Source organism: Pleurodeles waltl, chromosome 12, assembly GCF_031143425.1.
Source record: "Pleurodeles waltl isolate 20211129_DDA chromosome 12, aPleWal1.hap1.20221129, whole genome shotgun sequence".
NCBI classification, from domain to species: domain Eukaryota; kingdom Metazoa; phylum Chordata; class Amphibia; order Caudata; family Salamandridae; genus Pleurodeles; species Pleurodeles waltl.
In genome coordinates this window covers 608,000,509-608,023,731 of record NC_090451.1, presented here as the reverse complement: position 1 = coordinate 608,023,731, position 23,223 = coordinate 608,000,509, and the positions used below count along the sequence as shown (strand labels likewise).

General features: G+C 45.1%; 1 protein-coding gene across 3 annotated transcripts in view; it reads left to right on the top strand.

Moving 5' to 3' along the window:
* The window catches only part of ARHGEF11 (Rho guanine nucleotide exchange factor 11), a 787,362-nt gene that overhangs the window by 228,396 nt on the left and 535,743 nt on the right, over positions 1 to 23,223 (top strand). For all 3 annotated transcript variants that reach the window (XM_069217872.1, XM_069217873.1, XM_069217871.1), the window contains exons 4-5: positions 17,799 to 17,848; positions 20,192 to 20,249. In XM_069217872.1, coding sequence (XP_069073973.1) covers positions 17,799 to 17,848; positions 20,192 to 20,249 — 108 coding nt within the window. The remainder of the gene's footprint in view (positions 1 to 17,798; positions 17,849 to 20,191; positions 20,250 to 23,223) is intronic.

Below are 23,223 nucleotides of genomic sequence, written 5' to 3'. Positions count from 1 at the left end.
TTATAGCACTGTTAGGAAACGTTTTATCATAATTAAATGCCAGCACATGCCTAATGAAATAGCAGTAAATGACCACTGGCACAAAGGAAATACTAAAGCAGATAAATCTCCACAACATGGTTTGGACTATCATTCAAAGAGCAGATTAAAAATGTTTTGGATTTTTAATCATTCTGTTTTCAGTTGTCAGCATGGTAGTTTATAAAACTACATCGTTTCCTATCAGATATGCACTTTACATTTTGGGTAAGCACACTCAAAGAAAACCTTGTCCTTTTCTAGGAAAGTGATCTGCTTAAATATGGCTTTAATAGAGTGCCTGAATTAAGAATTTTGCCGGGTTACACTTCGGGGAGATGCTTCAAGGGTACTGGTGAGTTACCAGTAGCTTCAGTGCTACCCGTTGGACACCATTGGGATAGCACCAACCATTATCAGTATTGAGTTGGGGTAGCCTGTGAAGGCTCACTTACATATTACCAGGGCCACTGGAATTATGTGATAATGCAACCACATAATTACCGATTGGCTGTGTTTGACACATAATCTGCGAATTTGAAAAAAAGAAAACATTGTTTCTAGCTGAGACAGATCAAAAGTTATTAAAAGTGTGGTAACACTTGACCCAGCATAGCAGAAAGCCGTTTGCAAAGGTTGACTGGTCATCTTTAACTGCTTATTGCTGTATTTGTGTGTTAAGTTGTTAGTAAGAGGCTGAAATATTTGCCCAGACAATGTTACCATGTTTAAAAATGACAAAATAATAAAGCAACACCATCAATAAATGTGATGCACTATTCCACATAATTTGGATTTTCTTGCTGCATAACTTAGTCAGTTTTGCTGCATAATTTGATCCACCCCACTCGCATAATTCCCGTGGCTCTGCATATGTCAGAAGATGTTTATCAATGGGGTCCGTCCCAGATTTATTGTTGGCCCACTCCATTGTATCTAAATTATGCAAACTAAAGTTAGAAAATAAAACTCCAATGGCTCAGGGACTTTTTTTTATTATAGACTATTCTTTCGTTAAGATTTTACATGTAAGAAATAAAGTGAAAGAGGAAAGAAAAATTCGAAAAAATGGTGCTTCTGACTTCTGGTGTTGGAATCTGTGGAGTATAGTCTTGCAGGAAAACTACTGTAATGAGAGATTACCTTCCAGTATGTGGAAATTTGGCTTTCAGTTCTGATAGCTTTGTAAATTTGAACGGGTATAAAGCCAATATTGAACATAAAATTATAAAGAATACCGTGTACGCCTGTTGGAAAAAGTAAGCGCCATATGTGGAACGGTATATCAGCACAAACTGCATTTTATCCCAGACTATTTCAGCCAGATTAGTGATCCCGACTGGCATTACAGACATAATCGGGGGAAAGAGATAACATCAGTTAACAGTTTAGTACAAAGACTAAGCTCTATATATTTCTGCACAATTAGGAATATAATTTAATCAGCATTTGTGATTAAAGGCAGATGATTTTTGGTTCAGATGCATAAAAGAAATGTGATTAATGCCAGAGTATAAGAAGAAGAGCGTAAATCAGTTGTGCCTAAGCATTGTAATTCAGGTGTGAATTATTAGTTGGTAGTTTAATTTGAAAATAAACGCATTTATTACATTTGTCACATGGCAAAATGTGTCTGTAAAAATATATTTTGTGCCTGTTTTCATACTGGTGTTAAGAAGTGTTAAGCAAGTTTTGAATTACATATAGATCATGGAAAATATATGAAAGTAATTTTTGTCCCCACTGCCACTCTCCACTCTGCGCCTATCCACTCAGCGCTACTCCAATTTACGCAACTGCATTCTGCGATGAAGCATTGTACGCTGCTGAATTCAGTGCCACTCACCCATTGCCACTGCACTCTGCGCCATTATACTTGGATACACTCTGCGTCAATGCACTTCACTCCACTCTGCCTCTCTGGTTAGGTGACTAAACACTATGCCAGTCCAATACACAACACTCTCTGCCACTCCGCTCTAGAACACTCTACTCCACTCTTTGCCATTCCACTTTGACACTCGTTGACACTCTTGTCTATGCCACTAACTTTCAGCCATGCTAAACAGCATCCATGCTGGTATACATCATGGCTAAAACACATTGGCAAAGCCAATAGCTCCTGCAAAGGTGAGACCTATTGACTTTGCCAAAGCTTGTTTTCTCTACCCCGTTTGACAAATCACCCCAAAACGTTACAGGAAAGAACTGTTATCAATGAGACTTTACGTTGTACAGTTTGTTTGAAGATTTGTCAAACAATGACAAAGTATTAAGCTAATCCAAAAAAATCTATTTCTTATGGAAACATGGTATACATATCTGTATCCTACTGGCTGTTCCCAGTAGGTAGTTACAGTTCGGATCTAGTTTCCATAAGAAAAGCGTTTTTGTTTTGCCAAAAACTTTGGTTCCGTTTGATGAATCTCCACGAATTTTTTTAAACTATTTTGCCACTCACTTCAGCTGCTGTCTTGCAAGTTTGGGGGTGATCCTTCAACCAAGGGCCAAGAAAAAGGGGGGGGGAGGGATCCCAAAACGCGTTTTCTTCCTGCAATTTCCCTTAGGGATTTTGAACATGACTACAGCCTAAACCACTGGACGGTATTAGACCAAACGTGTTAAAAAGTTAGCTCCTGGTCCAGAAAGAGCCATTTTTGTGAATTAGTGTAAATCTGTTCAGTAGTTTTGTAGTTATTAAAGGAAAAAGAAATATAAATGTCAAGGAACACAGATCCATCTGCCAAGGTCCTGATTGGGTGGCCGCAACCTAAGAGAAAAGTTGTTACCCGCAATTTTATGTGTTGCGAAATGGTCCTGGGGACTGAAAAGTAGTGTGTGATTTAGAAGAAGGGGTCAGAATAAAAGTCCCCTGAACCAATGTTTGTGTTTTTGAGATGGCAAAAGTACGTATGATGGGCAACAAATTGCCTAAAAATGTTTTTATTTCCACATGCGCGATCCAATGATCCACTGTGGCATTCAGCATGCCCCCCGCGTAAATCTGCTACAGATCCCACTGCAAATTAAAAAATATATATCTATATACTCAAAGACTCACTCACAGATACAAAAATATTCTCAGAACCACTAAGAGACACACAGACCCACTCTGACACACACACACACACACACACACACACACACACACACTCTCACAAACACTCACACATCCACTCAGGCACACACACACCCCCATTCACAGACCTACACACACACACCCACCCACAGAACTACAGTCACACACCCACTCACAGACCCACCCAAAGACTCACACACCCACTCACAGACACGCACACACCCACTCACAGGCCACCCTCCCCCCCCCCACACACACACAGACTCACAGATCCAGTCACAGACCCGCAGAGGCACTCACAGACCCACAGAGGCACTCACCCACTCAGACCCACACTCACTCACTAAACTACAAAGACATGCAAACCCAACCCCCCTCACAGACACACACACGCACAAACCGCCCACGCACCCACTGACGGACCTACGCAAGTACTCACTCACTCACAGAGACTGACACACACCCACACCCATTCACTGACCTACACAGACACCCACAGGGGACACACCCACTTACAGATAATTTTTTGTTGGATGGTGTAAATATGTTGGTGGCAAAACTAGGTAGTGATAATGAGATAAAAATAAGTACATGTGTGATTGGCTTTGGAGAAGTAAGAGAACAGTAATGGTGTTTGTGATATCCCTATAATTGCAAACACTCAACCAAACCTGCTACAGTTCATTTTGAAGTTAGTATGTTCTCAGCATGTATTCCGAACATTTGACCTATTGCTAGTAGAGAATGTTTAAAACGTGGTCACTGTGGAAACAGTGCTACAAGAACATGGGGGAAAGGGAACAAAAAAGACTAGACTGTTAAATCAAATCAAATCATTAACATTTATAAAGCGCGCTACTCACCTGTGCGGGTCTCAAGGCGCTAGGGGAAAAAGGGGGGGTTATCGCTGCTCGAACAGCCAGGTCTTTAGGAGTCTCCGGAAAGCGGAGTGGTCCTGGGTGGTCCTGAGGCTGGTGGGGAGGGAGTTCCAGGTCTTGGCCGCCAGGAAGGAGAAAGATCTCCCACCCGCTGTGGAGCGGCGGATGCGAGGGACAGCAGCGAGTGTGAGGCCAGAGGAGCGGAGGAGGCGGGTGGGGACGTAGAAGCTGAGGCGTCTGTTGAGGTATTCCGGTCCCTTGTCGTGGAGGGCTTTGTGTGCGTGGGTGAGAAGTCGGAAGGTGATCCTTTTGCTGACTGGGAGCCAGTGCAGGTGTCTCAGGTGTGCGGAGATGTGGCTGCTGCGGGGTATGTCGAGGATGAGGTGGGCCGAGGCGTTTTGAATGCGTTGCAGGCGATTTTGGAGTTTGGCTGTGGTCCCGGCGTAGAGTGTGTTTCCGTAGTCCAGGCGGCTCGTGACAAGGGCGTGGGTCACGGTTTTTCTGGTGTCGGCGGGGATCCAGCAGAAGATCTTGCGGAGGGTGAGGAAGCAGGCGGAGGACACGGCGTTGACTTGCTTGGTCATGGTGAGAAGAGGGTCCAAGATGAAGCCGAGGTTGCGTGCGTGGTCTGTGGGGGTCGGTGCGGTGCCGAGGGCTGTGGGCCACCAGGAGTCGTCCCAGGCGGACGGGGTGTTGCCGAGGATGAGGACTTCCGTTTTTTCAGAGTTCAGCTTTAGGCGGCTGAGCCTCATCCAATCTGCGACGTCCTTCATACCCTCTTGTAGGTTGGTCTTGGCGCTGGCGGGATCCTTGGTGAGGGAGAGTATAAGTTGCGTGTCGTCGGCGTAGGAGGTGATGATGATGTCGTGCTTGCGTACGATGTTGGCGAGGGGGCTCATGTAGACATTGAAGAGTGTCGGGCTGAGTGATGAGCCTTGGGGTACGCCGCAGATGATCTCGGTGGGTTCTGAGCGAAACGGAGGGAGGTAAACTCTTTGGGAATGGTTTGAGAGGAAGGAGGCGATCCAGTCCAGGGCCTGGCCTTGGATTCCGGTGGAGCGGAGGCGGGTGATTAGGGTGCGGTGACAGACGGTGTCAAAGGCAGCCGAGAGGTCGAGGAGAATGAGAGCGACTGTTTCACCATTGTCCATCAGGGTTCTGATGTCGTCAGTGACTGAGATGAGGGCGGTTTCAGTGCTGTGGTTGGTTCGGAATCCGGTTTGTGAGGGGTCGAGCAGGTTGTTGTCTTCCAGGAAGGTGGTCAGCTGTTTGTTGACGGTCTTCTCTATTACTTTGGCTGGGAAAGGCAGAAGAGAGATGGGGTGGAAGTTTTTCAGGTCGCTCGGGTCAGCCGTGGGTTTCTTTAGTAAGGCGTTGACTTCGGCATGTTTCCAGCATTCGGGGAAGGTAGCAGAAGAAAAAGAAGAGTTGATGACGGTCTGGAGGTGCGGGGCGATGATGTTGTCGGCTTTGTTAAAGATGAAGTGCGGGCAGGGGTCCGAAGGGGCGCCGGAGTGGATAGAGTTCATGATGGATTTGGTTTCTTCCGTGTTGATGTGGGACCAGTTGTTGAGGGTGATGGCCGTGGATGCCGGTTCGGTGGTGTTTGGTTGGGTCTGGTGTCCGAAGCTGTCGTGGAGGTCGCTAATCTTGCGATGGAAGAAAGTGGCGAGGGATTCGCACAGATCCTGTGAGGGTGTAACGGCGTTGGCGCTGGGGTTGGAGAACTCCTTGACAATGCTGAAGAGTTCTCTGCTGTTGTGTCTGTTTTTGTCCAGTCTGTCGGAGAAAAAGTTCCTTTTGGCGGCGCGGATCAGGTGGTGGTGTTCGCGGGTAGCGTTCTTGAGGGCGGTCATGTTGTCAGCGGTGCGGTCCTTGCGCCAGGCTTTCTCAAGGGCGCGACAAGTTTTCTTTGATTCTTTGAGGGTGTCAGAGAACCAGAGAGGTTTTTTGGTGTTGGTCTGTCGATGCGTGCGTTTGAGGGGAGCAAGGATGTCTGCGCAGTTGGAGATCCAGTTTGTGAGGTTGAGGGCTGCGTCGTTGGGGTCGGTGGTGAGGGTGGGTTGGTTGGCGGCGAGTGCGGAAAAGAGTTGCTCTTCGGGGATCTTGTTCCACTGTCGACGAGGGATGGGTTGGGTGCGGAGGTGGCGGGTCTCGCGTCGGAATGTGAAGTGGACGCAGCTGTGGTCGGTCCAGTGTAGGGCGGAGGCGTGGCTGAAGAAGACGTGTTTGCTGGCGGAGAAGATGGGGTCAAGCGTGTGTCCGGCGATGTGGGTGGCGGTGTTCACCAGTTGTTTGAGGCCGAGGTTGGCGAGGTTGTCGAGCAGGGTGGTGGTGTTGGGGTCGTTGTTTTGTTCCAGATGGAAGTTGAGGTCACCTAGGAGGATGTAGTCCGGCGAGGCGAGGGCGTGCGGGGAGATGAAGTCGGCGATGGCGTCGCTGAAAGGGGCGCGTGGCCCGGGAGGACGGTAGATGAGGGATCCTCTGAGGGTGGTCCTCGGATCGGTGCGAATCTGAAAATGCAGGTGTTCAGCGGCGAGAGGGGTGTCTTCGGTGGAGGTGGTGACGCTGATGGAGTCTTTGAAGACGATGGCGATACCTCCTCCAACCTGGTTGGTGCAGTCTTTTCTGGAGATCTTGTAGCCTTCGGGGATGGCAGTGGCGATGTCAGGGGCCGAGGAGGCGTTCATCCAGGTCTCCGTGATGAAGGCGACGTCCGGTGCTATGGAGTCCAGGAGGTCCCAGAGTTCAACGGCGTGTTTGTGGACGGAGCGAGCGTTGACTAGGATGCACTTGAGGTGGTTGATGGCGCGTGGGCTGGTGGTCATGGTTGTTGCGTGGTGGAAGGTGCGTTTGCAGGAGTTGCAGGCGAAGGGTCCATGGGTGCGTTTGGGGTGAGCTTGGAAGCAAGTGTTGGAGCGTCCTGGGTTGAGGGCGTGGAGGGTGGTGGGGTCGTAGCGGGTCAGCGGGGCTTGGGAGAGCTGGGGTCCAGGGGTCGTGGCGCTGGGCGCGGGACAGGCGCAGATGGGCTTACCTCTGGCGCGCCTCTGGCGCGCCAGCGGCGCGGTCGCGCAGCAGCCGCCATATGAAGTAGGAGGGGGGGGAGGGGTCAGGTGGGGGCGAATGGGAGCTGGGGGGCGGGGGCGTGCAGGAGGTCGCGGCGGGGCGAGGGGGGGGACAGGTAGAGTGAGAAGAGCTGGGGGAGGGGGTTTTAAGGGTGGAGGGCGGTGAGTGTTAGGAGGTTTAGGAGATAGGGGAGAAAGATAGGAGTAGGGTTGAGAAGATAGGGGAGGGGGGGTTGTAGAGGTGGGTGAGGGTGAGAGGTAGAGTGAGAGGATAGGAAGATAGGTAATAGAGGGGGTGAGGGAGGGGGGGAGAGATAGAGAAATAGATAGAGAAAATAGATAGGGAAATCGATAGATAGGGAAATAGATAGAGAGATAGGAAGATAGGAGGAGGTGGAGAGTGAGGGAGTTAGATAGTGGGATAGAGAGATAGAGAGATAGAGAGATAGAGAGATAGGTAGATAGGAGGAGTGGGGGAGGTATCTAGTGAACGGGTTAGATAGGGGAGATAGAGAGGGGGATGCGAGTGGGGGAGGGGGATGAGGCAGGAGCAGGAGGGCAGGCGCTGGGAGAAGATGACGGAGGAGGCAGAAGAACAGAAGACAAGAAGACAAGAAGACAAGAAGACAAGAAGACAAGAAGAACAGAAGACAAGAAGAACAGAAGACAAGAAGAACAGAAGACAAGAAGAACAGAAGACAAGAAGAACAGAAGACAAGAAGGAGAGAAGAAAGGAAGATCAGAAGACCAGAAGTAGAGAAGAAAGGAAGACCGGAAGAACACAGAAGAAGATACAGAAGAAGATACAGAAGAAGATACAGAAGAAGATACAGAAGAAGATACAGAAGAAGATACAGAAGAAGATACAGAAGAAGATACAGAAGATGAAGAACAGAGGGCAGAAGACCACAGAAGAAGATGAGGAAGAAGAGAAGTAGAGTGAAGACGGGGGAAAGAAGAGTACAGAAGATTACAGACGAGGAGCGAGGAGGAAGAACAGAAGAACAGAAAAGAAGAAAAGAAGCAGGAGCAGGAGAGAGGGTGAGTAGCGCAGGGCAGAGCGAGGGGCTGGGAGGTACTTACTGTGAGGTGGGTCTCAGGAACTCAGGAACCTGGAGGAGCTGCAGCGGCAGGGGGAGCGACCTACCCTTGGGTCAAGGGTCGCTACCACTGTCGCGCAGCGGCCGCCATATGAAGTAGGAGGGGGGGGAGGGGTCAGGTGGGGGCGAATGGGAGCTGGGGGGCGGGGGCGTGCAGGAGGTCGCGGCGGGAAAGCGGGAGGGAGGGGGGGACAGGTAGAGTGAGAAGAGCTGGGGGAGGGGGTTTAAGGGTGGAGGGGGGTGAGTGTTAGGAGGTTTAGGAGATAGGGGAGAAAGATAGGAGTAGGGTTGAGAAGATAGGGGAGGGGGGGTTGTAGAGGTGGGTGCGAGGTAGAGTGAGAGGATAGGTAATAGCGGGGGTGAGGGAGGGGGGGAGAGATAGAGAAATAGATAGAGAAAATAGATAGGGAAATCGATAGATAGGGAAATAGATAGAGAGATAGGAAGATAGGAGGAGGTGGAGAGTGAGGGAGTTAGTGGGATAGAGAGATAGAGAGATAGGTAGATAGGAGGAGTGGGGGAGGTAGATAGTGAACGGGTTAGATAGGGGAGATAGAGAGGGGGATGCGAGTGGGTGAGGGGGATGAGGCAGGAGCAGGAGGGCAGGCGCGGGGAGAAGAGGACAGAGGAGGCAGAAGAGCCGAAGTCAGAAGACAAGAAGAACAGAAGACAAGAAGACAAGAAGAACAGAAGACCGGAAGGAGAGAAGAAAGGAAGATCAGAAGACCGGAAGGAGAGAAGAAAGGAAGACCGGAAGAACACAGAAGAAGATACAGAAGAAGATACAGAAGAAGATACAGAAGAAGATACAGAAGAAGATACAGAAGAAGATACAGAAGAAGATACAGAAAACGAAGGACAGAGGGCAGAAGACCACAGAAGGAGATGAGGAAGAAGAGAAGTAGAGTGAAGACGGGGGAAAGAAGAGTACAGAAGAAGATTACAGACGAGGAGCGAGGAGGAAGAACAGAAGAACAGAGAAGAAGAAAAGAAGCAGGAGCAAGAGAGAGGGTGAGTAGCGCAGGGCATAGCGAGGGGCTGGGAGGTGGGGGGTACTTATTGTGAGGTGGGTCTCAGGAACTCAGGAACCTGGAGGAGCTGCAGCGGCAGGGGGAGCGACCTACCCTTGGGTTAACATGAAAGCAGAGTGGTATTATAAGGAGTGTTTGGGTTTAAATTTAGTCATTCATTCAAAGTGGAGTATAAATGACATTGTTTATCAGCAGATTATGAAATGGATTTACAGGTTTCCGGATGGATCCATGCATCCACTGCAAAGTTATATGGGAGGCCGTGCTGAACACCTCCACGGATCCGTACAAAACCCCTACCAAATTGGGCTTCTTAGAATTATTAGAAAGAGTTAAAAAAAGACTGAGCCTTGAGAAGAGGTATAACAAAATTAAAATATAAAAGGAAGGTTGTGATTTGTTTTTTTACATGAGTATCACTGAAAGCAAAGTTGAAAGGTTTGCCTTTAATGTTTCCTTTATTTGAGAATTGTATACCTTTCTTGTGCTTCTGAATTCACATTTTCAGTGAGAAAGGATTCTAGCTGATACTGAGAAAAAATACTTCAGATCAACAAACATCTAACAGGTATGTGAATTAGGGTGCACTTTAAACAAATATATTTGATAAAGGCTTTTTTATATAAAGGTGAAAAAAATGTGTAGGATGTACAAAAGATTAAAGGGAATATAAATCAGAAGAGTACATGATGATAAGGAAAAGTACAGTGAACAGCAAAGGAGGAAGAAAAAATGGTAGCGCAACACTTATTTTATCAAGCTAAAAATTAATGTGTTTTGGAAGTAGGTGTTGATGATTGATTACAGCAAATAAATTAACAGTACATATTTTATACCCACTCAGAAACACAAGCAGGTACTTATACATGAAGATTGAGATTTATAGAAGCGAGTATGATCACTATAGCAGTAAAACCGGAGAGTAACTGACATTCTGTAGTAAAATGGTGTATGACACCACCATACAGATAATGGAAATATGACGCTAATTGTGAATCCAGAAGGAACAGGCAGATGCAAACAACCATACATCTATATATAAAAATTCACACTGACAAATTTAGCTGCTGAAATACCTGTTTAAAAACCGATAGGGCCCTTTACACATACTGCCAGATGGTGACAGAGGCATTTACACATTTACTTACACATTTACTCAGCAGTTATGTACCCAAAATATATAAAGCCACTTTCACACACAATTACATACCCCAAAACTCACTAACCGAGCCACTAAAAAATCCATAGAGGCTCCTAGATACCTACTTAGAGACCTACGGAGTTACTAAGACAGGCACTCATAGACTGACATAGTTACTTACCAATCCATTGAGACAGCCACAGAGGCACCAGTCACATATGTACTCAAGTACGGATATACCTAGTCACTTATCCATACAGTAATTCATAAATGCATCTATAAATCGAGTGACAGAATTACAGTGCATGTTATACACTATATAACTGGTGCACTTATGCACCCAGTTATATTTTCAGAAAAGTGCTCATGAATCCAAAAGTGGTATAGCTAGAAAGTAATTGACACAATGAGAAAAACACTAAGAAAACTATTCACACATCCATTTAATGACCTGTACATCCACTAAAATACTCATTGACACTAATGGAGCCAGTGACGCACCCAAGCAAACAACGATGCAGGCAGTGACACACCTAGGTGCACACCGATGTAGACACTGGCACACTTGGGCACACACTGATACAGCCACTGACACAACCAACCAGACACTTTTGCAGCAACTAACGTAAATATTTACACATCTGTGCAGACACTGACACACCCAGGCACACACTGATGCAGCTACTGACACACCCAGCCAAACACTACTACAGCTACTGACACTCCCAGGCAAACTCTGATGCAGACACTGACACACCCAGTCAAATGCTCATTTAGACACTGACACATAGGGCCACACCAATGTAGGCACTGACACATCCAAGCACACACTACTATAGCCACTGATACATCCAGTCAAACACTAATACAGCTACTTACAGACCTAGGCACACACTGAGACACACACTAAGACACTCAGCCTAACATAATGCAGCCACTTAAATACTCATGCACACATTGAAACTGACACACCCAGCCAAGCCCTCATATAGCCACTGACACACAGGCACACTCAAATAGAGGCACTGACACAACCAGGCACACACCAGTACAGCCCATGACACACTTACTCAAACACGGATATAGCTACTTACAGACCTAGGCACACACTGAGGCACACACTCTGCTAAACACTAATGCAGCCACTGACACACCTAGGCCCACATTGATACAGGCGCTGACACACTGAGGCACACATTGATACAGCCACTGACACACTCAGCCAAACACTAATATAGCTAGTAACATACCTGTTTTGAAAACCATAGAGCTGATCACAAATTCAGTCAGAGGGCGACAGAGGCAGTCACAAATCCACTCATACCTTTAAAAAGCAGTTACCTGTCCAGCACAAGCAAAGGCACTTTCACATAAGTTACATACTCCCAACACGGACTACCACATCAGTAAGTAATACAGACAAGCAGTTAAATATCCATGTACAAAACCTATAGAGTTACTAAGTCAGGCAGTCATACACTAATACTCCACTCTACGTCACTCCACCCTACTCTACTCTGCCCCACTCCACTCCACTGCACTCTGCACGACTCCACTTTATGCCACTGCACTCTAAGCCTTTCTACTCTACTCTAAGCCAATGCACTCTTCACTACTCTACTCTGCACCACTGCACTCATTGACACTGCACTCTACACCACTCCATTCTAGACCACATCAATCTACTCTGTACAATTGCACTCTGCTCCACTGTACTCTACACCACTCTGCAACACTGCACTCTATGCCACTGCACTCTGTGCCAACACACTCAATGCCAATGTACTTTACTCTGTAGCACTCAACTCTGCGGCCCTGCACGCTACACCAATCCACTGCACACCACTGTAATCTGCTCTGCACCACTGCAGTCTGTGCCACTGTACTCTACACCACTTTACTACCTGCCTTTACACTCTATGCAACTGCACTGTACCCTGCACCACTCCACGCCACTTTACTCTATTCTGAAACAATCTACTCTATGCCACCGCACTCCACGCCACTCTACTCCTCTCAGCGACATTCTACTCCACGCCACTGCCCTCTATGCCATTCTGCTCTTAACCACTGTACTCTAAGCTACTGTACTCTACGCCACTGCTCTCTACATCACTCTACTCCAAACTACACCAGTGCACTCTGACACTCTACTCTGCAACACTGCGCTCTTCGCCACTGAACTCTACACCACTCTACTCTAGCCTACTGCACTGTATGCTGCTCCACTCTATGCAACTGCATTCTGCGGCACTATACTTTGCACCAATCTATGCTACTCTGCTCTATTGCACTCTATGCCACTCAACTCTACACTCTCACTCGACTCTACTCTGCGCAGCTGTCCTCTGCATCACTCAACTTTATGCCACACCACTCGACTCTCTATGCCATTGCACTCTGCCCCACTGCACTGTGCCACTCCACTCTAATCTATGTCACTGCTTTCTTTGCCTCTGAGGTCAGTGGCACTGCACTCAATGCCGCTATACTTTGCACTGTACTCTGTCACTCCAGTGTATGTCACTCTATGCTACTCCACACTATGGAACTCTAGTATATGACACTATCTGCCACTCCACTCTACAGCACTCTACTCCACTGTTTGCCATTCACCTCTACAACAATCCACACCACTGCCTTCTACACTATTAACTTTTAGCCATGCTGAACAGCAGCCACCCTGTTGTTAAATATGGCTAAAACACATTGGCAGAGACAGTAGCTCTTGCATAGGCGAGATCTATTGGCTTTGCCCATGATTATTATGTTTTAACACTTGCAGGAACCCAGAGCCAAGCAGGTTTCTCAAGTTCTTTGGCCAAGAGCGCTAGCATTTTTCCCATTCGGCCTCAAACACTGATTCTCCCATCTCTACTTGACCATCAGCTTTTCAGTTCCAGTTTCCATATTTGATGCAATCAGTTTATGTACCCGATTACCATTTTCTATCCTCAGTGCACTGCAGTAGCCTGTTTTGACACTAAAAATTCCTTCTGCCAGATACCCAGCCATTTTTGAAAGCTCCACAACATACAGGTTTACATTCCCTCTCAACCGCAGCTTCTGGACAGCCTGTCTGATTTATTCATACAACTTGGCTAATGTGTATTATCAGTGGAGCATCATTTTATACATGTTGTCTTTCCTTTTACCGACCTCGTGAAAGGGAAGAGGCGCTAAAGGAAACCGTCCATAATCCAATATAAAATCTATTTCTAAGTTTACTGATTAAACTTTGAAAAAACATAATCCAAGGGTCTATTTTATTTTAGCAATTTACAGTAATTTTTGTAAACTATGTTTTTGAATAAGTCCAGTTCCATTTTAAGCTTTAAAATCTCGAGCTGCTGCTTTAATGTCGCTGCTGATGTGGACTTGATGAGTTCCTACACTTTTGGTTATGTTTTTTTTTTTTTTTTTTTTTTTTTTTAGAAATATATATACAGTCTGTTTACAGTTGTCGTATTTGTCAAATTCTTCTACTCATCGTTGATCATGGGGTATTTATAATACTCTGGCAAGATGGACACTAATTTGGGGGCTAAGGGGCTCATTATGAACCCTGGCGGTTCAGACCGCCATATAATAAAAACAGGGAGGGCCGCATGTGGCGGCCCTCCGCCACTGCCACGCTATCGCCGACAGGCAGCCTGACGATGGCAGATTACATTATCCGACAGGGCAGCGCTGCCCTCCGGATAATGTACACTGTTTCTCCCAGCCTTTCCCGCAAGGGAAAGGCTGGTGGAAGGGGTGCCCTGGGGGCCCCAGCCCATGCACTCGGCATGGGCAGTTCAAGGGCCCCCCGTGCAGTGCCCCGTCGTGCAGCTCACTGCCCGATTTACGGGCAGTGCTCTGAGCAACGGGTGCTGCTGCACCCACCACACTGAGGCATTGACGGCTCCATGTGGAGCTGTCGGCAATGTCCCGGCCTTGCATTCTGCTGCACCAGCGGGTGGAAACAATGTTTCCGCCCTCCGGCCCAGCAGAATGTTCGTAACGCGGCCGGCGGGGTCTCAAGGGGGCTGGCGGTCTATGGAAAGACCTCCAGCATGAACATGGCACTGTTTACCGCCGTGTTAATAATGACCCCCTAAATCCTTTTCTTTCTCACTCTTCAATAGCGTTATGTTTCCATCTTTGGTAAACAGATTGCCATGGAGTTGCACACATTTTTCACCTTTTGTAGCTTGAATAATTTAAACAACTTTTGTACGTTTTTTTTTTCCAAGTGCACTGAGGCAGTCATCTGCAGTATTTTCATTGGGTTTGACTAGGTTTCTATCAAGTAACTTGACCACAGGCACAAAGTTACCCTTACAGGAATAAAGATGGAGCTACTACTGTAAGCAATGAGGGTTTGAGTTCCTCCTCTTCTGCTCAAGGGTAAAATGCATGCCTAGGCATTTCTTTGAGTGCACACTGTAGGAAGTTTGCTCTGTATGTGCTATTTCAAAGTAAGGAATAGCATGCACAGAGTCCAAGGGTTCCCCTTAGAGGTAAAATAGTGGTAAAAAGAGATAATACTAATGCTCTATTTTGTGGTAGTGTGGTCGAGCAGTAGGCTTATCCAAGGAGTAGTGTTAAGCATTTGTTGTACATACACATAGACAATAAATGAGGTACACACACTCAGAGACAAATCCAGCCAATAGGTTTTGTATAGAAAAATATCTTTTCTTAGTTTATTTTAAGAACCACAGGTTCAAATTTAACATGTAATATCTTGTTTGAAAGGTATTGCAGGTAAGTACATTAGGAACTTTGAATTATTTCAATTGCATGTATACTTTTCAAGTTATTCACAAATAGCTATTTTAAAAGTGGACACAGTGCAATTTTCACAGTTCCTGGGGGAGGTAAGTATTTGTTAGTTTTACCAGGTAAGTAAGACACTTACAGGGTTCAGTTCTTGGTCCAAGGTAGCCCACCGTTGGGGGTTCAGAGCAACCCCAAAGTTACCACACCAGCAGCTCAGGGCCGGTCAGGTGCAGAGTCCAAAGTGGTGCCCAAAACGCATAGGCTTCAATGGAGAGAAGGGGGTGCCCCGGTTCCAGTCTGCCAGCAGGTAAGTACCCGCGTCTTCGGAGGGCAGACCAGGGGGGTTTTGTAGGGCACTGGGGGGGACACAAGCCCACACAGAAATTTCACCCTCAGCGGCGCGGGGGCGGCCGGGTGCAGTGTTAGAACAAGCGTCGGGTTCGCAATGGAAGTCAATGAGAGATCAAGGGATCTCTTCAGCGCTGCAGGCAGGCAAGGGGGGGCTTCCTCGGGGAAACCTCCACTTGGGCAAGGGAGAGGGACTCCTGGGGGTCACGTCTGCAGTGAAAGTCCGGTCCTTCAGGTCCTGGGGGCTGCGGGTGCAGGGTCTTTTCCAGGCGTCGGGACTTAGGTTTCAGAGAGTCGCGGTCAGGGGAAGCCTCGGGATTCCCTCTGCAGGCGGCGCTGTGGGGGCTCAGGGGGGACAGGTTTTGGTACTCACAGTCGTAGAGTAGTCCGGGGGTCCTCCCTGAGGTGTTGGTCCTCCACCAGCCGAGTCGGGGTCGCCGGGTGCAGTGTTGCAAGTCTCACGCTTCTTGCGGGGAGATTGCAGGGTTCTTTAAAGCTGCTCCTTTGGATAAAGTTGCAGTCTTTTTGGAGCAGGTCCGCTGTCCTCAGGAGTTTCTTGTCGTCGTCGAAGCAGGGCAGTCCTCAGAGGATTCAGAGGTCGCTGGTCCCTTTGGAAGGCGTCGCTGGAGCAGAGTTCTTTGGAAGGCAGGAGACAGGCCGGTGAGTTTCTGGAGCCAAGGCAGTTGTTATCTTCTGGTCTTCCTCTGCAGGGGTTTTCAGCTAGGCAGTCCTTCTTCTTGTTGTTGCAGGAATCTAATTTCTAGGTTCAGGGAGAGCCCTTAAATACTAAATTTAAGGGCGTGTTTAGGTCTGGGGGGTTAGTAGCCAATGGCTACTAGCCCTGAGGGTGAGTACACCCTCTTTGTGCCTCCTCCCAAGGGGAGGGGGTCACATCCCTAATCCTATTGGGGGAATCCTCCATCTGCAAGATGGAGGATTTCTAAAAGTTAGAGTCACCTCAGCTCAGGACACCTTAGGGGCTGTCCTGACTGGCCAGTGACTCCTCCTTGTTGTTTTCTTTGTTCCCTCCAGCCTTGCCGCCAAAAGTGGGGGCCGTGGCCGGAGGGGGCGGGCAACTCCACTAAGCTGGAGTGCCCTGCTGGGCTGTGACAAAGGGGTGAGCCTTTGAGGCTCACCGCCAGGTGTTACAGCTCCTGCCTGGGGGAGGTGTTAGCATCTCCACCCAGTGCAGGCTTTGTTACTGGCCTCAGAGTGACAAAGGCACTCTCCTCATGGGGCCAGCAACATGTCTCTAGTGTGGCAGGCTGCTGGAACCAGTCAGCCTACACAGATAGTCGGTTAAGTTTCAGGGGGCACCTCTAAGGTGCCCTCTGTGGTGTATTTTACAATAAAATGTACACTGGCATCAGTGTGCATTTATTGTGCTGAGAAGTTTGATACCAAACTTCCCAGTTTTCAGTGTAGCCATTATGGTGCTGTGGAGTTCGTGTAAAACAGACTCCCAGACCATATACTCTTATGGCTACCCTGCACTTACAATGTCTAAGGTTTTGCTTAGACACTGTAGGGGCACAGCGCTCATGCACTGGTACCCTCACCTATGGTATAGTGCACCCTGCCTTAGGGCTGTAAGGCCTGCTAGAGGGGTGTCTTACCTATACTGCATAGGCAGTGAGAGGCTGGCATGGCACCCTGAGGGGAGTGCCATGTCGACTTACTCATTTTGTTCTCACTAGCACACACAAGCTGGTAAGCAGTGTGTCTGTGCTGAGTGAGGGGTCTCTAGGGTGGCATAATACATGCTGCAGCCCTTAGAGACCTTCCCTGGCATCAGGGCCCTTGGTACCAGAGGTACCAGTTACAAGGGACTTATCTGGATGCCAGGGTGTGCAAATTGTGGAATCAAAATTACAGGTTAGGGAAAGAACACTGGTGCTGGGGCCTGGTTAGCAGGCCTCAGCACACTTTCAATTCAAAACATAGCATCAGCAAAGGCAAAAAGTCAGGGGGTAACCATGCCAAGGAGGCATTTCCTTACACACACCTTCCTTAAATCGTCCTCACTTAAGAGGTATAGTCCAATTTCCAAAATACTGAGTTCTGACAATTTTCTTGGCAACCATTTTTTTTAATTTTGACAAAATCGTCACAATTCTTGGTCTTTGAATTACCCTTTAAAAACTTTACTTAGTCACTGGTGTATATAAAGATGAGCAATAAAGTCATTTAGGTTGCATCCGTCGATGCTGGTTGTGGAAAACATATTTTCTAGCTCTCTCAAAGAGCTGATTTTTCTATTTGTTCACTGGTGTTATGCTTGTGCCATGTTGTCCCCATCAGCTTCTTATCGGAGTGGAGGTAGAAAGTAATATTTTTTGTGTTTCCTGTAGTAATGCCTATTTGTTTGTCGTAGGAGGAGCTGCTATGCGAGCCGGGGTACAGGAAGGAGACCGGATAGTGAAGGTAAGTTCCCACACAGGGCGCTTTTTTTTTTTTTTTTTTTTTTTTTAGCTTTAAAAGCCTGTTGCAGTTACCCACAATGTTGTTAATAAACGCTTTCTTTAGATGAGTTAATTCTTTGTAGCTGCCCTCCTAATTAATCATACTAAATATTTCCACCTATATCAGTTGTGCAGAAGCCCTAGTGTACCAGTTATTGATTTTTAAACCTGGTCTAGAGACTGCTTAAACAGATACCATCCTAATGTAATCGAAAAGAATTAGCAGAAACGGTCAAATATACATTTACATACAGAGAGTGGCTGTGGGTCAGCATTGTTCATCCATTTGCAAGTCCCGTTTTGTTTCCGCCCATCACAACATACTTCATGAGGAAATGGCTCAATACACTTGAGCCATTTGCTGTTTTTCTCTGTGAGTGATGGCATTTTGCCTTACCACGTGAACCTCTGCTTAAAAATCGGTGGAATTCAGTGGTATGGCTGGCGGCACAACACTTGTTTTCTTTTTTAGATATTGTTCTGTGTATAAACTTTATTTTAATGATGCAGTCATTCTAAGGCAAAAGTAGTGTTACCTTGAACCAATAAGAATCCTATTTTCTAGTGAAGCCCATTAAAGCTAAAATAGTTTACCTACCTGCTCCAAGTACACCATCCTGCACTTGTAGTGTTCGATAAAAATAGTATACAATGGAAATGTAATATTTTTATTAAATGCACATGACTTCCAGCAATAGGTGAGTGTAACTTTTCTTTTTACAGCATAAACTTGCACCGAAAAAATATAAAATAACCCCCCACAAGCTTGCTCAGACCATAACTATTAGATTGCCATTTCTTCTCATTTCATATAATTTGTTTTATCCTTTTATTTCTCTTTTCACTCTTATTACATTTATCTACCCACACTCTCCTACTCTTTCCTTAATCTTTCCAACCTCTTGATCCTTTTGTCACTGGTTTGCCCTTTAACAGTCTTTCGTGTTCACATTGTCTAGGGTCTTGCTCAAACCTCAATAGAATTGTTATCCCTTTCTTTGTCTATCTCGCTGTCTTACGCTTTGGTAATACTGTATGTCATTTGCTGAGCGTATTTTGCGTCAGTCCTTCTCCCATTTACTTTCTTTTATTGCTCTATCAGGAAAACATGTATAATTGTCCAGTGAATTAAACTGTTGGCCCTACTAAATGCACCTTGCTAGATTTTACCATTATCATATTTCTGAATAACCAATCCGTAGTATTAGCTACAATTTAAGCTTCAATTGCCCACATTTGGCTTGCCATGTTTTTACCTTGCATTGAGCACCTGACTACACAAGATTATTGTGTCCAACATTCACTTTGTTGATTACTTCAGCGATTAACAGGTTTTCATATAAACATTGTTTCAAGAAAATTGTCTTCAATACAACATTATGATCCAGCTAACAAAAGAACTTCCAAGTAGCAGTAAGCTACTAGCCTGGCCAAATAATGTTGCAAAGGACTTTGGAATGCTTCACCACAAACTAGATTGCTTTGGAGAGCCGAGAAGAGTTGGGTTTTCAATTGGAAGTTGAAACATTGTCTGATCTTTGGGCGTCAGCCTTTTTTGGTGACGTGAGGTAGTTGGCAGGTGCATTAGCAAGTTTTTTATGAATGCTTTTGTGAGTGAAGCAGAGTGTCTAAGGGTTCACGGGTGGCCAGTGAAATGTTTGTAGGTTTTTAAAGATCAGACCCCAGAATTATTCCCTTTCCAGCTTTAATGGTACAGCATTCTGAACAACCTTAAGAGGGAAGATTTTTTTTTTTATATAGCCACTATACAAGGAGTCTTGGTAGACTGAGATGATCAGAATTCGGAGGGGCGGTAACAGATGGTAGCAAGGCTGGCGATAGCTGTCCTGAATGCCAAAGCTTACAGGTTTCAAGATCAAACTTACAAGCTTTGTCTTGTTTAAGTTTCAGGTGGGGACTGTTTTAGAATCATTGTTGACAAAGTTAGCGCAAATAATCTTTGATTTCTACAAGTGACCTGTGGGTAATCAGAACGGAAGTTTGAGATTTGAGAAATTGTCTGTTATTGGGGCACGTCTGACGAGAAAGGAATATGTGATTTCTTTGCTTTCACTGTATGTCTGCACATAGACTGTTGCTCTAATCTGGTCTAGTCTTTCTGTCTCATTTTTCCTAATCTTTCTTTTTCCTTTTCTTCATTTCTAGTTTTCTGCTTGTTTGATTCATCTTCACACAATCATCCACTAGGATTTGTCTTTCATTATACTTTCATAACATTTCTTCAGCCTGTTTATACCTTAGCCCTCTCTTTGTGGTATATTAAGTGTACAAATTTTGTTTGCAGGTGAACGGAACCATGGTGACTAACAGCTCCCATATTGAAGTGGTGAAACTCATCAAATGTGAGTATTGGAGTCAAGAGCAAATGAACAGTCTCCTTTGTGTTTCAACAGTGTGCCCCCTAGAATTTCATTTTCAACAGGCATTGTCAGTAGACTTTAGCCAACAATTCTATTGAAACTTGGGGAAGTTCAGATGCAGCTGATTCTGATCAGTAAAAATTGTATGGAAAAATCCTGAAAACATGAAAATTATTCTGGTATAGTGAGGCAGACATAGAAAAGCACATCTTGTTAGCTCATATGGCAAGGGTGTTAATATTTTATTGGTGAGTAAGTTGTATTGCTATATCGATCCACTACAATGGAACATGAAAATGTTCACTTTTAATCCTAGTCATACTATACGAATCCGAAACCTTCTTAAGTAACGCACTTCAAATAATTATAAAAGGAAAACGTAAACATGAGGACTAATATTTTTAGACTTCCTTATGATGTGCATTCTACTATCTTTGTCACTCCTTTATGGAATCTTTTTATGCTGAATTGACTTGCAGGTATCACCTTACTTTTGTTGGGTAAAAGCATTTAAAAAAAACACAAAAAACAGCAAATTAACAGACAAGCATACTTCTAAGTAATGGCTCTGTTCTATATATCCAGGGATACAGTGAAAATGCAGTTTGTAGCTCTTAGTCTTTCCAGGAGATATATGCCTTTAGCTAATGATTTCTTTAACAACACCGAAGTCTTGACTGTTTTCTCAGTACTTTGCTGTGTGTGGTCAAACTAGGTAATTTACATTGTATGATCCATTTCATCAAACATTGTGGAAGAAAATACCCTTCACTTCATTCACTTAGTGTTCATTTTCTTATCCTCAATTAATAATCTGTCTGCACTAAAATAACATTTATCATCAAGACCGATGAAAGAGTCTGCAATAAACAGAGACCTTTGAATGGAAGGGTTTAAGCAGAAAATATTGCATTCAAATCGTGCATTTGGGCTGTGTGCCACTGCTAGGATAGTGTCGCACATATGAAAAAAGGAAAACACAAGAGTAACCCTCTCAATACGAAGTGCAATAGTAACACCAACATGCTGCTTCAGGCAACAAAGCAAATTGAGCAAACTCTGCTCAGCAAAACAGCCATTAAGGCTAAATAAACCAAACTAAGGAAAACTGCGAACTCAGATGAGGGCATAGCTTGATAAAGTAGGTTTATTGGATACTGTAGTAATAGCAAAGGCCATATACAAGTGGATACATTCAAATGACCCAACTTGATTAACAGTGGTCTGCCCATTTATTTATTGTTCAACCAGAAAGGTTTTTGGCTGAACCTAGGGTTAAGGAGATGTTGTTTCTGCTGTGAAGATCAAAGATTTGTTCAATATCTTAATTCGTTTTGCCTTTTTGGAGGCCTGGATCCAGTCTGATTTAAGACCAAAATATGTCACAATAACTCCTTGTCAAAGTCTATTTAATGTAAATGGACTAGGGACGTGGGTATTTTTGGGATGTTGTGTTGACCATGTAGCTGCAGCAACTTGCACCATCCCATCATTTTCCTAGCACGAACTCTTGAATGCAGCTAATTCAGTATTATGTTTCATGTTCTATAATTTTTAAATTCCACAGTTTATAATCTATCTCTTGGCTGTGTGATTACATGCAACACCAATACACTGTAAGCAAACTTCAAAGCGAGGAAAAAGCAAAGTACTTCTGTGTATATAGAACAGTAGTGTGTGCACTGTGACTGTGCCCAGTGAACGTTATTCAATATTGTGGGGAGCCATTGCAAGGTAAGCAAACCCGGAGTTATGTGGTCCATTTTGTTTAAAGCAGTAAAATGGTTCAAACGTAACAAGACCTCTGCAAGCATTGTAAGTAAGAAAAACTCTCTTATGAATGGTTTAATTGGAAATTGTTTTTTTTTGGTCAGCTAATGTATGCCACATTTAAGAGCAATTCAAATTCCGCATAATGATAGTAAAGGAAAGTTAGGATTAAATTAAGGACGTCATGTGAAGATGAAATATTTACTTAAGGATTATGTGTTCAGACTACCCATGAAAACGTGCAAGCAAACTATAGCACTTTTTTTTCATGCAAATCGAGTTTCAGTGCTAACTACGCACCCAGAAAGCTTAGAGAGAACGCCCTCTTTCTTTGTACGCTGGTCCATGATTACATTCACCTTGAAAGATCCCACTATTTGTCATTTATGCATTACATCAGCTTATTTTCGAAAACCAAACAGACGGAAACCTAAAGAAACTCACCTATGAATGTACTACAAGTTTGAATACACTAAACCTTCATTTACAAATTAAATAATTGCTGTCAAAAGAAGCCTTCCCTTTGTAAAACACCCAGTGTTCACCTAACAACAAAACATTACATTTAAAAAACATGGAAGAACCTTCAAATATACTAAAACATTAAAGTGTGATAAACTGCATAGTGAAAATTTGTGAGGGGGAGGTGGGTAATTCTCGCTTAACCATAATAGAATTTTAACTTTCCTTCAATAGACATATTTTCATTCTATATCTATCTAGACCATTTACAGCTTACCAACAAAGAGGCCATGCCACCCAGAGGTATAAAATACAATTTCTTGAAGGTGGAATCCCTGACCTTTGTGCCACTTTGAGAATACCTTTCAATCTTCCGCCACGTTGTAAAGCCTTGGAGGCAATGCTTCTCTTACTGGCTGAGCGCCAACTTTGAAAAACAGATGACCTGGGCATGCACCTCCTTTTCAAATCCCTCATATACGTGTATTTACTTATTGATGGAATCCTTCTTTTATGCTTTAGAGCAGTCTTTAGAACAAAGGGTGGTCAACTTGCGAGGTGCACAAAACCAGTTCATGGCCTCCTGAAATAACTAATATAAAATGTTTTACAGTCCTGTAAGGCTTATCATCTTCGTCCATTGTGATTTAAAAAAAAATATATATATTATGATATGCATCACAGCGTCTTCCCATGGGATCCTGACACCTATCCAGCAACCATA